We start from the raw sequence: 14,251 nt of genomic DNA, 5'->3' as shown, positions 1-14,251 counted from the left end.
ACAATTTTTTATTCTTTTTATTCAATTTTTTATTCAGACATGTCCTTTGAATTCGATTTGTTTGCAGCTGCATTCATGTTTTCCTCACTGAAGATGTTTATTGGTATCTGATCCAGCTTCCCCTTTTCATATCCATGGCGGGTTTGAAGATCCACGCTTTGTAAAGCAGCAATAAATGATTGGGAAAAGATCTATTAATGATTTAAAAAGGCCTCAAGAAGTGATACTTAATGACTTCAGTTTAAAGCTATTACTAGTTTAAAGAAAATCCCACTTGGTGTCCTGGCATCAGCAAATGCTCTTCTACACCATTCTTAGTTGCTTCTCTGTCTTTTGTCTTTTTCAAGTGCAGTGTCAGCAAGCTCCTTGAATTGGCCAGTGCTAATTTGGGTGCCCAGGTATTTCCCTGCAAGATGGATTTCTGTACCTGTAGAGGGACACGCATTGGCTGTGTCAGAATGTGTTCATAGCAATTGTTTCCTGACATAATCAAGATTCAGCTGAGCCTTGCAGAGTAGACCATGCTTGATCATACTGATCAGACCTACTGCTACATGGTGAAGGATGGTACCTTAATGAATGGATGATTGGGCTGTTGTAATTAGATTTCACAGCAGAGTGACTAATAGTGCTGGAGATAAATAGGATTTTGGGAAATGGAGATCAAAGTGATGAAGAATCAGTTTGTTCTGTGTTTCTTTTCTTATTCTGAAACAGAAGACTGAAGAATAACTGTTGTTGGAGGTTTTTTTGCCTCTTAGAGACAGTGGTATGAACTTCAGTCATTAGAGAAGGATGGTGCTAAGCCAGAGTGAATTTCTATGCAGAAGGAACTAACAAGAGGCTCATCCTAAGCACAAATGACCCCTTGAGAGACTATCCCCTACAAACTTTGCAAGCCCTGCATATCAAACTAGTGCAAGCACAGCAACAGGAAGGAAAGACAGACCGCCTCACTGCAGGAAGGCAGCTGACCAGTTTCAGATCATAGAATCATAGAACGGCTTGGGTTGGAAGGGGCCTCAAGCATCATCCCATGCCCCTGCCAAGGCTGCCAACCTCCACATTAAATACTAGACCAGGCTGCCCAGGGCCCCATCCAACCTGGCCTTGAACACCTCCAGGGACGGGGCATCCACAATCTCGTTGAGCAGCTTATTGCAGCACCTCACCACTCTCTCTGTAAAGAACTTCCTCCTGATATCCAACCTAAATCTTCCTTCCCTCAAATGGCAGTTTTCATCCTGCCATTGTAGATGTGTTCAAGCTGTTTGTTTACACCAGGATTCGGCACCTTGACACCTTTTTATAGTCAGTGGAGAGAAATAGGCAGAAATAGTTTTTACAGGGCCTGATTCATCCTGGTGACCCAGGAGCCTAAAACTGATGAGGGAGATTGTGCTCTATAAAAACCGCTCTGTTGACTCTGAAGGAAACCTAGGCTCAGTGGATCAAGTCTTAGTATCTTTGTGCTTGAAGCCGGATGCTATGAACATCACCCTAGTGTCTATGAGCTAGAAAAGGATGAGAATATCAAAGTGTTCATATTTGTGTCTTCTCCATCTAAAATCCATACTTTTCACCTTTGTAGTCGACTACTGAACAGATGCTTGCAGAACATGTGCTCTTCTTGCTTGCAGGAGACACAAACCTGAGTGCATAATGTGGTTACATATACACGTGCACAGTATATGTAAATGGCATGTCATGACTTACAAACTGTGGCATATTTCTAAAATTGGGATGCTTCACCTGCTTAGTACCATGAATTGCATCACAGCAACATGGCTATAATGGACCACCTTCCTTCTAGTTTGTAGAACTTACTCTTGAAAATCTTCCAAATGCAGACAGTATTTTATTTTTCATCTCATTACACTGCTCTCTTTTTTTGCTTAATTTGCTTGTATTTGGTTTTGTAGGCTTTTAATTTGTTAGCAGAACGTTTGTGATAGAAGCCCCTAGAAATATTAGCTTTGTTTCTGAACTCTTCATTTTTTTTTCTAATTGCTCTTTACCACAGTTGTTGAGGCATGTTTTACAAAACACAGAACAATTTCAGATGGTAATTACTTCCTCATAAAGATCCTAATTGCACTTTCTCCTTTCAGCATGTATGTTCCATTCCCTTCCGTGGGAGACGATGACTCCCACTGCCGTTCTTTGCAGGGAGACAGCAGCTCTGAGACCATTTTCTGCTGCTGGTGTCCTGTGCAGTGGAAAGACTGAGACATGAGCAATGCCCAAATAAGCGTTATTACCTGTATTGTTGTTTTTCTTCTTGCATGGTTAAATTGAAAAAAAAAAAAATACTGCTTGATTTTTGCGTATCGTAGAATGGCTTGGGTTGAAAAGGCCCACAGTGATCATGTAGTTTCAACCCCCTGCTATGTGCAGGGTCTCCAGCCACCAGACCAGGCTGCCCAGAGCCACATCCAGCCTGGCCTTGAATGCCTGAAGGGATGGGGCATCCACAGCCTCCTTGGCCAACCTGTTCCAGTGCCTCACCACCCTCCATGTGAATATCTGTTCTTTTGTGGAGTGAGGCCAAATGTACACACATGGATTTTCTCATAGGAATGCTTTGGAGCAATGTTTGGTTTGTTTTCTTGTTTTTAAGTGTGCCGAACTCAAAGTGTGGCTTATTTTTATAGTGAGAGAGCCATAGAGTTACACAAGACTTCCTTTGAGCCTCCTATGCTGCCATCCACTGACTTTTTTTTCCTGCCAGTGGCGTTTGGAAATCACACAGAATCTTTTTGGAAAATACTTTCTCTATCATAAATGGCATTTTCTGCAAACCTCTTCCTGTTGAATGGTTGCTCTTTTGGAGAATGTGCATCTTGTTATTACAACTGGCCAGCTTGATTTTGCTTTTGCAAGTGCCCTTTTTCTGTTGTATCTTATGGAAAATAAGTGTTGAGAGAGAAGGATGATGGCTGAAAGCGGGCTTTAAAGCAAAGTGGGGGAGCAGTGGCAAGTGAAGAAACCACAAGAATTAGAGGTACATGTATAAAGCACTCCTTGTTTCACTTGTTACCCTCATGGTAAGTGACCCCTAAGCTACTATCTCACAGTAAACTCAGTGCTGGTGAGACCTTCCTGCAGTGCTCACAGCCACACCATCCTCTGCCTGCAGCTGGACAGGAAGAGCAGAAGGTGCTTGCAGCAAGTTGTTTGCTGCTGTCATTGCCAGCAGAGTTTGACTTCTACTGCACTGCTCCATTCCTCTGTTCTGTCAGCCTTTTAGCTGCAAAATGCTGCTGTGGGAGTCTTGTATAACCTCCTGTGACCATGTCAGTGTATTATACACTATCTGTAGTGATATTCAGCCTCTGGCCCATGGCATGACACTGCTGCTCTTTTGGTTTTGTGTGCTAAAAATCATCTTGTTTTTCGGTACTCTCTCCTGATCATTTAATATTTAGGTGATATGCTGTGGGTTTGTTGAAGTTGAAGTAAATGCTTAAAGTGGGAATGTTATAACTGCCATTACTTTTTTTACATTACATTTTCCTTTTTTTGTTGTTTTTTTTTTTGTTTTTTTTTTCTACAGCTTGGTGATCCATCCATCTTCCCTGCTGTCATTGTGGAACATGTCCCTAGTGGAGATCTCCTGAACAACTATTCTGGCTTAACCTGTGTGGATGAGCCCAGTGACATGATCACTGAGAATTCCCTAGATGTTGCAGAGGAACAAATCATTGAAGATGATGATATCCCCCTCACAGGTTCGCAATACAATTTCTTATCTGCCATGCTTTTGCAACAAGGTGGTTGTGGCTGGCAGGGAGGAAAAGCTGAGTGACAAAAATGAATAAGAAACAAAGTTATAACGATATTGAATGCTGTCAATCCTGTGCTGCAGCATGGAGAAGATGGTATTAATTCCAGTACCAGGTGGCTTGCGATTCCAGCTGCACAGCTGGTGCAGTGACCTGTCATCCATCAATACAGATTAGGATAGGGTTCTATGCAGAGTACCAAAACAGTTGTGCATTGCTCTTAATGTTATTTTTTTGCCCCTTTTTTTTAGTGGTTGGTATGTACTTGAGTAAACGTGGTGTACCAAAAAAGCAGCAACATACAACATGTGTAGATGTAGTATTTTGATTTCTGGAGGGTATGCAAATGGCCAACTGTAAAATGTGCTTGTCAGCGCGATGCTGATATTGGTGTGCTCAGCATAGTGTTCGTTTTAGACCTCTAATAATCAATGTTTAAAGTACAAATGTTCTGCATAACTTCTGTTAGGAAGGATAGTGTAAAAGAGAAAGCTCAAGGGTATATCTGATTAAAGAAACTTATTAAAAACAAAAACAAAAAAGCCCCCAAAGCAAACAGCACCTTGCTGAAAGTAGATATTTGGAGCATCTTTGCAGACTAAGTCTGAAAGGTGAGGTGGATGCTTTACAAAGCTGAGATCTGGTTGTGCCATCTTTCACTGGTGAGGTTTTTCCAGCTGAGCTGTCCCCAGGGTTGCAGACAGCTTGCTGGTTTCAGTCACAGCTCTGGCACTACTTCCAAAGGCTCTGTTACAGCCTTTTACCACCAAAAGCCAAACTCAGCAAAACTGGACATGAGGTGTAGTTCATAGAGTAAATTGGCACAAACCATTCCCAATAAATGGTTTTATCTGATATATGTGGCCCCTTTTTCTTTAGCCATGAATTATCTGTGAACAGACTGTGACTGTAAAAATAATTTAACTGATTATTCAAGAAAGTCTTACGTGCCTAAACGTTACTTCAAGTTGAGACCTCTTGCCAACTATTCACTTGCTATTCATTTTAATTATTCACACTGTAACTGGCATTTCCTCAGTGTGTTATTTAAGCACCACTTAACGTGACTGTGTGCATATTTTGTCGTTGATGAATTTCATAGTTTTCGTGCATACGTATTCACTGCAATACATACTGTTATAATACAGTGTGAATTGACAGTTGCATGAGTAATTGTGAAACTCTGCTTTTGTGACTATTCTTGTTAAGATTTTTTGTTGCTAACGTAAATAGTCACATGAGAAGGGTTTGCTGCCAGAGAGTGAAAATATGTAATCCTTGTAACTGATGGTGTCCAAGGGATACTTTGGAGGCAGACAAGCACTGCATTGTTAACATCTTCCATTATAGCTGAAGCAATCTGTTTTTCTTTGAAGGCCAAGTCCTTAGAAAACTAGAGCTGTGACTTTGTAGAGATTGCTGTAATGAAGGAGATGCTAACTAATTATCTGGTTCACACTGCAGCATCTGTGCTGAGGGTTTCTTTGGCCACTGGAAACTGAGTGCTTGGCTTTGTACAAAGAGATGACTCCAAGCTGACCAGCACCACCGCTCAGGGCTCCTGTGGGGAGGGTGCCTCAGCAGTTTGTGTATATCAAGGAGCCCCTGCCAGGCCCTATCAGGGCAGGGTTACAGGGCCAGGTAGGACACGAGCCTCCCATGAAAGTGTGGAGAGAGCACAGAGAAGGAGCATGGCTTCATCACCTCTCTGTCCAGGTTTCAGGTACACAGCCCAACCAAACCACCAGAGCAGGTGCAAGTGCATTTTTCAGTGGGCTGCTTGTGAAGTGGGGCTGATTGCAGCTAACGTTTCCCACCTACTTTGTTTTCTGGTTATTTCCCATCTTTGAGGCTCCCATCTTGATTTTAATTTGTGTGTTTGGCCTCAGCAGTGAAATGCGTTGTTTTGCTCTTGGAAGTTTGTACAAATCTTTTCACTTTCATGTTCTGCCTCTGAGAGAGAATCAGACCTTGTAAAGACTGTACTAATTCCAATTTAAAATATTCAGAGGACTGAAGTTCACAGCAAAATGAAACTGAAAATGCCAACATTACTCAGAAATGGTTTCTAAATATGCATGAATTTTTTTTTTGAAGCTACAAGTTTTTCAGTGCTGATTTTTTTTTTTTCTTCTGTTATACATTAAGCTTTCATTTTCCCCTAAACTACAAGTAAATTAAGTCTGCTGAAACTGCAGGAATTACTGTTGAATGTTGTATCTGCAGAAGTATGGACTCTGGTAAGCTTCTCTGCCTCTAGGATCTAGTTTAAGCCATGCAAAACTAGCTATTACACTGCCCTGATTACTATCTGTAGTATAAATTATGACCTGCAGAAAACTACAGCTATAAGAACAGCATCTGTTTTACTTGAAACCCTGATGAAAGATAGCCAACAGCCAGTTTTCTAGCTACGTTATACACACCATAATCTTTTTATAATTAATAGACAGACTTGCCTTATCACTCTCTAAATTTACCAACACATTTCATTGGAAAAACTGTAATAGCAATTTGCAGGTCGGTTTGTTGCTGGTATAATGTGACCCCAAACGATTAACTGTCACGTAGTAAAAGATGATCAAGAAAATAGATTGGAGCATTTGGCTTTGGATGAAGTTTTATCACTGAAGAGAATATTGAGTTGTGTGGTGTTGTTTTTTTTTCCTCTCTGAAAAATACAGGGGATAGTTTTGCATACAATAAACTGTAGGCCATCTTGTCAGATGGTATGATTTAGTACACTTTATTTATCACAGAATCACAGAATCACCCGGGTTGGAAGGGACCTCAAGGATCATGTAGTTCCAACCCCCCTGCCTAGCAGGGCCACCAAACACACACATTCAGATCAGGTTGCTCAGGACCCCGTCCAACCTGGCCTTAAACACATCCAAGGACGGGGCATCCACAGCCTCCCTGGGCAGCCCGTTCCAGGGCCTAACCACTCTCCTTGTATAGAACTTCCCCCTAACATCCAACCTAAATCTTCCCTCCTTCAACTTGGATCCATTTCCCCTAGTCCTGCTGTTGTCAGCCCTTTTGAAGAGTTTACTCCCCTCCTGGGTGTAGGTTCCCTTCAGGTATTGATAGGCTGCAATGAGGTCACCCCGCAGCCTTCTCTTCTCCAGGCTGAACAAGCCCAACTCCCTCAGCCTGTCCTCATAGGGGAGGTGCTCCAGCCCCCTGATCATCTTAGTCGCCCTCCTCTGGACCCTTTCCAAAATCTCAATGTCTTTCTTGTACTGAGGGCTCCACACCTGGACACAGTACTCCAGATGGGGCCTCACAAGAGCCGAGTAGAGAGGGACAATCACCTCCCTGTCCCTGCTGACCCCCCTCTCCTGATGGAGCCCAGGATCCCATTTGCCTTTCGAGCTGCCAGAGCGCACTGCTGGCTCATGTTCAGTCTCTCGTCCATCAGGACCCCCAGGTCCTTCTCTGCCGAGCTGCTCTCAAGGACCACTCCTCCCAGCCTGTACGGGTGCCTGGGGTTCTTCCGGCCCAAATGCAAAACCTTGCACTTTGCCGTGTTGAACCTCATTAGGTTCACCCGAGCCCAGCCCTCCAGCCTGTCGAGGTCCCTCTGAATGGCATCCCTTCCTTCCACCGTATCAACCGCTCCACTCAGCTTGGTGTCGTCAGCAAACTTGCTGAGGGTGCACTCAATTCCCTCATCGATGTCATTAATAAAGATGTTAAAGAGCACCGGTCCCAAGACAGACCCTTGGGGGACACCACTTGTTACCGGCCTCCACCTGGACATAGAGCCATTGACCACCACCCTCTGTCTGCGGCCTTTCAACCTATTGCTTATCCATCGGGTCGTCCACCCATCAAATCCACTTCCCTCCAATTTGGAGATGAGGATGTGGTGGGGGACCATCTCAAAGGCCTTGCTCAGGTCCAGGTAAATGACATCGGTCGCCTTCCCTTCGTCCACCAATGCCGTCACTCCATCATAGAAGGCCACAAGATTAGTTAGGCATGACCTTTTATCTTATTAGTGTAATTAATTAGAGTTGTAAAATGCACAGGAAGGAGGAACTAATTGGATTATGCAACTTCCTGAATTATTTTTTTCTTAAAGCTGACACATATAATGTAGAAAAATAGGAGGTAATCAAACTCTGCCATTTTGTGGTTCACCTGTGCCTCCTCACTGAAACAGTGAGAAAGTTTGTGTAAGAGGGGAGAGACAAAAAAAATGGGCACTTTGATTCACTGTGCCCTGATCTGAATCCAGAGCACAGAAATACAGGTTCTCATAGAACAACAATGAAGCTTAACAACCAATTCAGAAGTTATTTTACAGTCTGTCCAAGTTAGGTAGCATTTGGCTTCTGCATTTGGTGAACCTCTAGAACTGATGGCACGAGCCAAACTGTTCAAGTAAGTGAATGAAGGGAAAGTGCTACATGTTGTAACCCAGCACAACCCCAGCATGTTCCGTTGATGTAATCATTTATAATGATTGCAAAGAAATCCAAAAGGCTGCTGAGTTGGAAACAGAATTTCACAGTCTTAATCTATGAGGATTTTCAATTGACGAGATGCTAGTTGTAAAAAAAACCAAAACACAAAAAGATGAGATCTGTTGCTTTGTAGAGAAGTTACTCAATACTGCTTATGCCATCCGGATAGAAATGAGGAGTGTTTTTCCATGCAGCTCCCCGGTGAGATAATTTCACTTATAAATTTTAAAGCCGTGTTTAAAAAGAAAAGGAAGTGTGATGTATAGGTCTCCTTGAATCACGTGCATTCTTAAAGTAGCACTTGGTTTTCCAGCATTACTTAACAGTTGGTGCAGAATTTCTATTAAAAAGCAATCGCTTAAATTTAACAGTCAGTTATTCTGGAAAAAAGGTCTCAGTCTGTATGTGAGGAATCTTTTCATTAAATTCATGGAGCATCTCTCCTATGAAGAAAGGTTGAGGGAACTGGGCTCGTTTAGCTTGGAAAAGAGAAGGCTTTAGGGAGACCTCATGGTGGCCTTCCAGTACTTGAAGGGAGTGTATAAACAAGAGGGAGAACGGCTGTTTTTAAGGGTGGATAGAGATAGGACAAGGGGGAATGGTCTTAAACTGAGACAGGGGAGGTTTAGGTTGGATATTAGGAGGAAGTTTTTCACTCAGAGGGTGGTGACGCACTGGAACAGGTTGCCCAAGGAGGCTGTGGATGCCCCATGCCTGGAGGCATTCAAGGCCAGGCTGGATGTGGCTCTGGGCAGCCTGGTCTGCTGGTTGGTGACCCTGCACATAGCAAAGAGTTGAAAATAGATGATCACTGTGGTCCTTTTCAACCCAGGTATTTCTATGATTCTTCCTTCTTTCAGCAACTTTACATTTCTTCCAGCATTATTCTGAGACCTTGATCCCTTTAGTTGGTGTATTTAAATACAGCTGTGACTAGCACAGGCTGTATCTAGTCTGGGCAAAGCCCCCATCGTTGGCCTTTTGGGGCTGATGATTGGTTTGAGAGGTGTGTGACAGAGGGAGTGGGATGGGATCCCTGAGCTGAGCAATGGGAAGTGAGCAGCCACCTTGTCAGGAGGTGTCAAGTAGGAAGGTGTAAAGCATTCACAAGTATGTTAGGTGGGAATTTGGGCTGAAGGAGGGAGCTTCAGGCTAGATGTGGAGTTTCTTTTTCCACCAGTTGAGAAGACAGCCTTGTCTGGGCAGGCCTGCTGCTAGCTGTGAGCTCTGCTGATTCATTGCAAACACGCATCCACAGTAATTGGGTTGTAATTGGCATACACAGAGGCTTAAATTTGTGGCTTGCTGAGATAATCGGGAGCTTGTTGAGTACCCTGGGAAAAAAATGTTACTTTTGGGTGTGGTTTTGTTTTCCTTTATTTTTTTTTCTTAAGTTGCGACCTATTTAAAATAGGTACTTTGAAATGAAAATGCACAGCATTCTTGTAGCTGCGACTTTGAAGTGTAACAAATAAGTACTGTTGTCTCAATCCTTCTTTAGTTTGTGACTGTGTCATAACTGGCATTGTGATTGGTGATTTCAATTGTGATTGGAATATATACTAGCAATGTTAAGAAACTGGAGTAACAGACTGGCTTGCTCTTATCTGTTGGGTCGGTTATCCCTGAGAGCTATCTCATGCTGCGTGCTGCTGCTAATAGGACAGGGAGGTTGTGATTATATTGTCATGTGGCACCTCACAGCTTGCTCATGTTGGCTCGAGTTCCTGTAATTCAACTTGCCAATCCAGCAGAACCCCTCAGATTTATGTTCAGCCATTGCACAGGACTCAGTTGCCTCACTGTGATCAAAACAGTGTGAAGCCTGGCTTGTGCTGATAAGGAGTCTGGACCATGAACCAGCGGTAGAGGAGAATCAGAACCACATCCCTGTTTTCTTTCAGCAACAGAGCGATGAGTTTGGCTCAATCCTGCAAAGTCACCTTCTAAGAATCATGCAACTGCTCAGGTCAGAAAAGGCCTTAAAGACCATCAGGTCCAACCACAACCTAACCATGCTATCCTAAGGAGGCTCCTGCAGAGCTGCCTGCTGTAGGCTGTGAGCTGCCCGTAAGCACAGCAAGGTGTGGGAGGCAGGGCTGGTGCACGAATACCCGCGCTTATCTTGGTCCTCTCCCAGTGATAGGATTGCAGAAGCTGTAAGCATTTGGAGTGAAACTTTCTGTTTGTTTTCTGAAATTTAGTGTGATTGCTGGTGGGCTGGGTGCTTTGTTGTTACCGTCGTTTAAGGAACGCGGTACAGAGGTTGCATTTCTTGGTGTAAATCTATGGCTTTAATGCGAAGAAGAAATGCTCTGAGGTTGTGCCTGGTATGGCTGGCAAAGGAGTCAGGCTCCTTTTTTTTCCCCCTTTTTTCTTTTATTGTATGTGTGTGTGTGGCTGCCCCACCCCAAATTCCTCAAAGTTAAACAGGCAGGGTGTGAAGCTGACTCATTACAGGGCTTAAGAAAGTATTGGTCTGTGCCCTGTGCAGGGGACTCACTAATGCAGACCTTTGCACTGCTTTGAGAAACTTATGTAAAATACCCAAAGCGGGTTCAAATTCATGGCAAAAGATAAGGAAACCTGACCTGAGCATTTCTATCCAACAAAGCAATTGCTTAAATAACCTTTTTTTTGAGAACATTTCTAAAGACTTATGGTACCCAAAAGTGAAACTGATATATACCTTGTTTGTTATACTACATGTATTTTGCAAACAATCCTCTGGTAAAGATACTCCTCTAGTCAAACTGAATTATCTTCTTGGACTGCTACTACTTCCAAATCTGCTTTCTGTCAGAAAAGAACTATTTTTATCAGATTTTTTTGTGTGTGTGTGCTTCACATGGCCTCAATTATAAATTACAAATTATAAAGATCCAAGTGCTTTTGATTTGTCTGATGGGCACCAGTATAAGACAAATGAGGGATTGTCTAGTAGTTAAAACTTTTGGAAAGCATACCAGCATACCAGCCCAACCCAGAGGGTGGTGAAGCACTGGAACAGGTTGCCCAAGGAGGCTGTGGATGCCCCATGCCTGGAGGCATTCAAGGCCAGGCTGGATGTGGCTCTGGGCAGCCAGGTCTGCTGGTTGGTGACCCTGCACATAGCAGGGGGGTTGAAACTACGTGATCATTGTGGGCCTTTTCAATCCTATGCCGTTCTATGATTCTATTATTCTATGATTTTATGATAAATAACATGCTTTAAATCTACTTTGTAGCTTGTTTGGAATTAATTATTTTCTTTTGCTTTTAGTTGAAACATCGTGTCATAATGGAGATGAAACTATGGAAACAATTGAGGCTGCTGAAGCACTTCTCAATATGGACTCCCCTGGTCCTATGTTGGATGAAAAAAGAATAAGTGAGTTTTTTTTAAGAAAGTGAATCTAGTCTGTATTTGACTTGTTTGTGACAAGGAGAGGTTCAGTGTTGTGTGATTGACTGGAAGGAGTAGGAATATTTTGCTTCCAAGTAGATTTTAGATGCGTAGTTTGGGTACCAGAAATCTAGTGTTATATGCAGTGAGGAGTTTCACTTCCTTGAGAACATGTTGATCCCAGAGTTGAACATTGATAGATAAGGAAAAAATTAAGAATTGAAGGGAAAATATGAATTAAGTGGAACTGTTTAGGCTGTTCTGTTTTGTTCCTCTGATAGAGGATGAATTCTATTTATGTTTGACCGAGAAATGTGGTGGACGCCTGGAAGTGTTCAAGGCCAGGTTGGATGTGACTCTGGGCAAGCTGATATAGTGGAAGGTGTCCCTGCACAGAGCAGGAGGTTGGAACTAGGCAGTGTTTAAGGTCCCTCCCAACCCAAATAGTTCTTGATTCTGCACTGGCAAGATAGAAGAACATATACTTACCTCTGCAAATTCTGTTAACTGCGAATAAAAATGTGTGAACACACACCACAACAGTGCTTTTTAGGAGAGTAGGCTATGTCACTGCACTTGTCTGTTTTAATGCTACTTCTGATTGTGGATGGATATATTCAGTTATAAACTGATCTCCTCCCATTATCCCTTTCCCTTAAGCAACTATGTTTGGCTCAGCTGAAGATGAAGATATAGTGGCTCCTATTACACATGTATCAGTCAGTCTTGATGGGATCCCCGAGGTCGTGGAAGTTCACCAAGCCCCAGACCCTTATGCTGAGTCACCAGAGACTCCGGAATTTGAACAACCAAAGAAGAAAAAGGGTAAGATGCTATTGCAGAGCAGTCTTGTGGAGTAGAGAGCAGTCAGTGGCATGCTTACCTCTCATGGGTCTGTGGAGCCATCCTGGCTGACAAGTCAAAAGAATCAAGTGTCCTCTGCTGCAGGAGGTAACCTGACGTGGCCGAGGCCTCGTCTGTCGTGTCATGTTCCTCTGGAGTCACTGCCATTCCGAAGGGTAATGAAGTTATGTGATGTTAGTCAGACCTTCTGCTCCCGTCTTCCTGCTCTGCTTCAGTGCAGGCACCATCTGAGGCCCTGATGCTAATGTCTACTTTGGAAAAGTGTCATGTAGTGCAGGCAGATGTAAGGTGATGTTGCAATAAATTAAAAATAATGTTAATAATAATAAAAATGAAATAAAACAGAAGAGTTATGTTTCTGGAACTAAAACATAGGTCTGAATCAGAGCTTTAGGACATAAGATTTTGACACATTCCCCTATGAGGAAAATAAGTCATCCAGAAGAGGGCTTTTTGCCGCCTACCTGGTTATGCTTCTGATGCAAGAGTGTGCATTTTGTTGCTAATGCCATCATACTTCTGAATGTTGGGGGTAGTTATGTGTGAAGGGCAACATACAGACCTCTGGAAATGCTGTGGGAGCTTCCTTAGTCCCATGTGTGTCACAGGGTCTGGTAGAGATGGGTGTTGGTCAGGAGCGCTCTGGTTGTTGTAAGAAAACTGAACTGAAACTGCTGTGGAGAGGAGTCTGACCAGCAGCTGCCCAAGAGTGCTGCTGGGGAAACTACCGTGCTGCATCATAACCAACTGTAAGGGGACTTTAGCTGGTTTGGTTTTTTTTGTTTCTTCTTGATGTCGGCTGCTGTGTGGGTCAAAACAAGGAGCCTCAGTCTGCCCGACATTTAACTTCTTTGGCTGGACGCTTTCATACCCTGTTAGTGTTGTGCTTCTGCTTACTCCCACTCCTTCCTCCTTTCTAACTGTAGGCTAAAATGTCAGTTGCTCCACAGTGAATGTGGTTGGCTTTGATCATTACATCAGATACAAGAAAAGCTAGAAAAGATGCATCAGCTTAAAGTTTCATTAACTACCAGTGTTCAGTGAAATTGAGGTAGATGGTCTGATCTGAGCATTGCTGAAGTGTTGAACATTGCTGAAGTTATTGCAGAGTGTGCAGGGATTTATAAGGCATTGACTTACAAGCATTACTGCAAAACATTACTCGTTTTATAGTGCATTTCAGGATGACGTGCAGGGTTTGTATTTTTTGTTCTGGTTTTTATAAGGGCAATCTGTTTGCCCTGGTTGAGTCAGTTTTGTGGCAGTGTGAAGGACTATGGTCATTTTGCCACGTGTGTTGTAGCCACAATCTATTCACAGAGTAGCAGCACATGTAACCCAATAGCTGTATTTGTAGGGTTGCACTGCACAGAGCATTGCCTTGCTAACTGAGTTGGGACGGCACTGCTGAAAAGAGCTGCTACAAGAAAACGTTCTCCAGAAGTGATAGGATGATTTTAATCATTTCCTTGCCAGCCTCAATGCTGCATCTCATTTTATTAATATCTAATTAATTTGTAGCAGGAATTTCTGAGCTGTTTTTACAACCTCAAAAATAGAAAAGTGGAAAAAAACCAAAACAATCATACAAGCAATTAGTATGAGATTACAGCAGATCCTCATGAGTCTTAGCCAGCCTCCTGCACATTCTTCATCCTTCCTCTTTATAAAATTCTCTCCTAAAAAGGAATGTAGTAACGCACTCTGAAAGGTAACAAATTCATGCTCTATTGGACCAGAGG

The 14,251-nt window shown here is 43.0% G+C and overlaps 1 protein-coding gene across 10 annotated transcripts in view; it reads left to right on the top strand.

Moving 5' to 3' along the window:
• The window catches only part of ELF1 (E74 like ETS transcription factor 1), an 86,203-nt gene that overhangs the window by 50,914 nt on the left and 21,038 nt on the right, over window positions 1–14,251 (top strand). For 9 of the 10 annotated variants that reach the window (XM_042839365.1, XM_042839366.1, XM_042839364.1 and 6 more), the window contains 3 exons: window positions 3,557–3,731; window positions 11,523–11,630; window positions 12,306–12,470. In XM_042839365.1, coding sequence (XP_042695299.1) covers window positions 3,557–3,731; window positions 11,523–11,630; window positions 12,306–12,470 — 448 coding nt within the window. The remainder of the gene's footprint in view (window positions 1–3,556; window positions 3,732–11,522; window positions 11,631–12,305; window positions 12,471–14,251) is intronic. The other variant, XM_042839367.1, reaches the window with a different exon arrangement.

The sequence above is a fragment of the Centrocercus urophasianus genome, unplaced genomic scaffold (genome assembly GCF_019232065.1).
Source record: "Centrocercus urophasianus isolate 14NV4802_14NV808 unplaced genomic scaffold, USGS_Curo_1.0 seq_9, whole genome shotgun sequence".
Classification (NCBI taxonomy): Eukaryota; Metazoa; Chordata; class Aves; order Galliformes; family Phasianidae; genus Centrocercus; species Centrocercus urophasianus.
The sequence above is the reverse complement of the archived record's forward strand: the minus strand, read 5'-3'. Positions and strand labels throughout refer to the sequence as shown.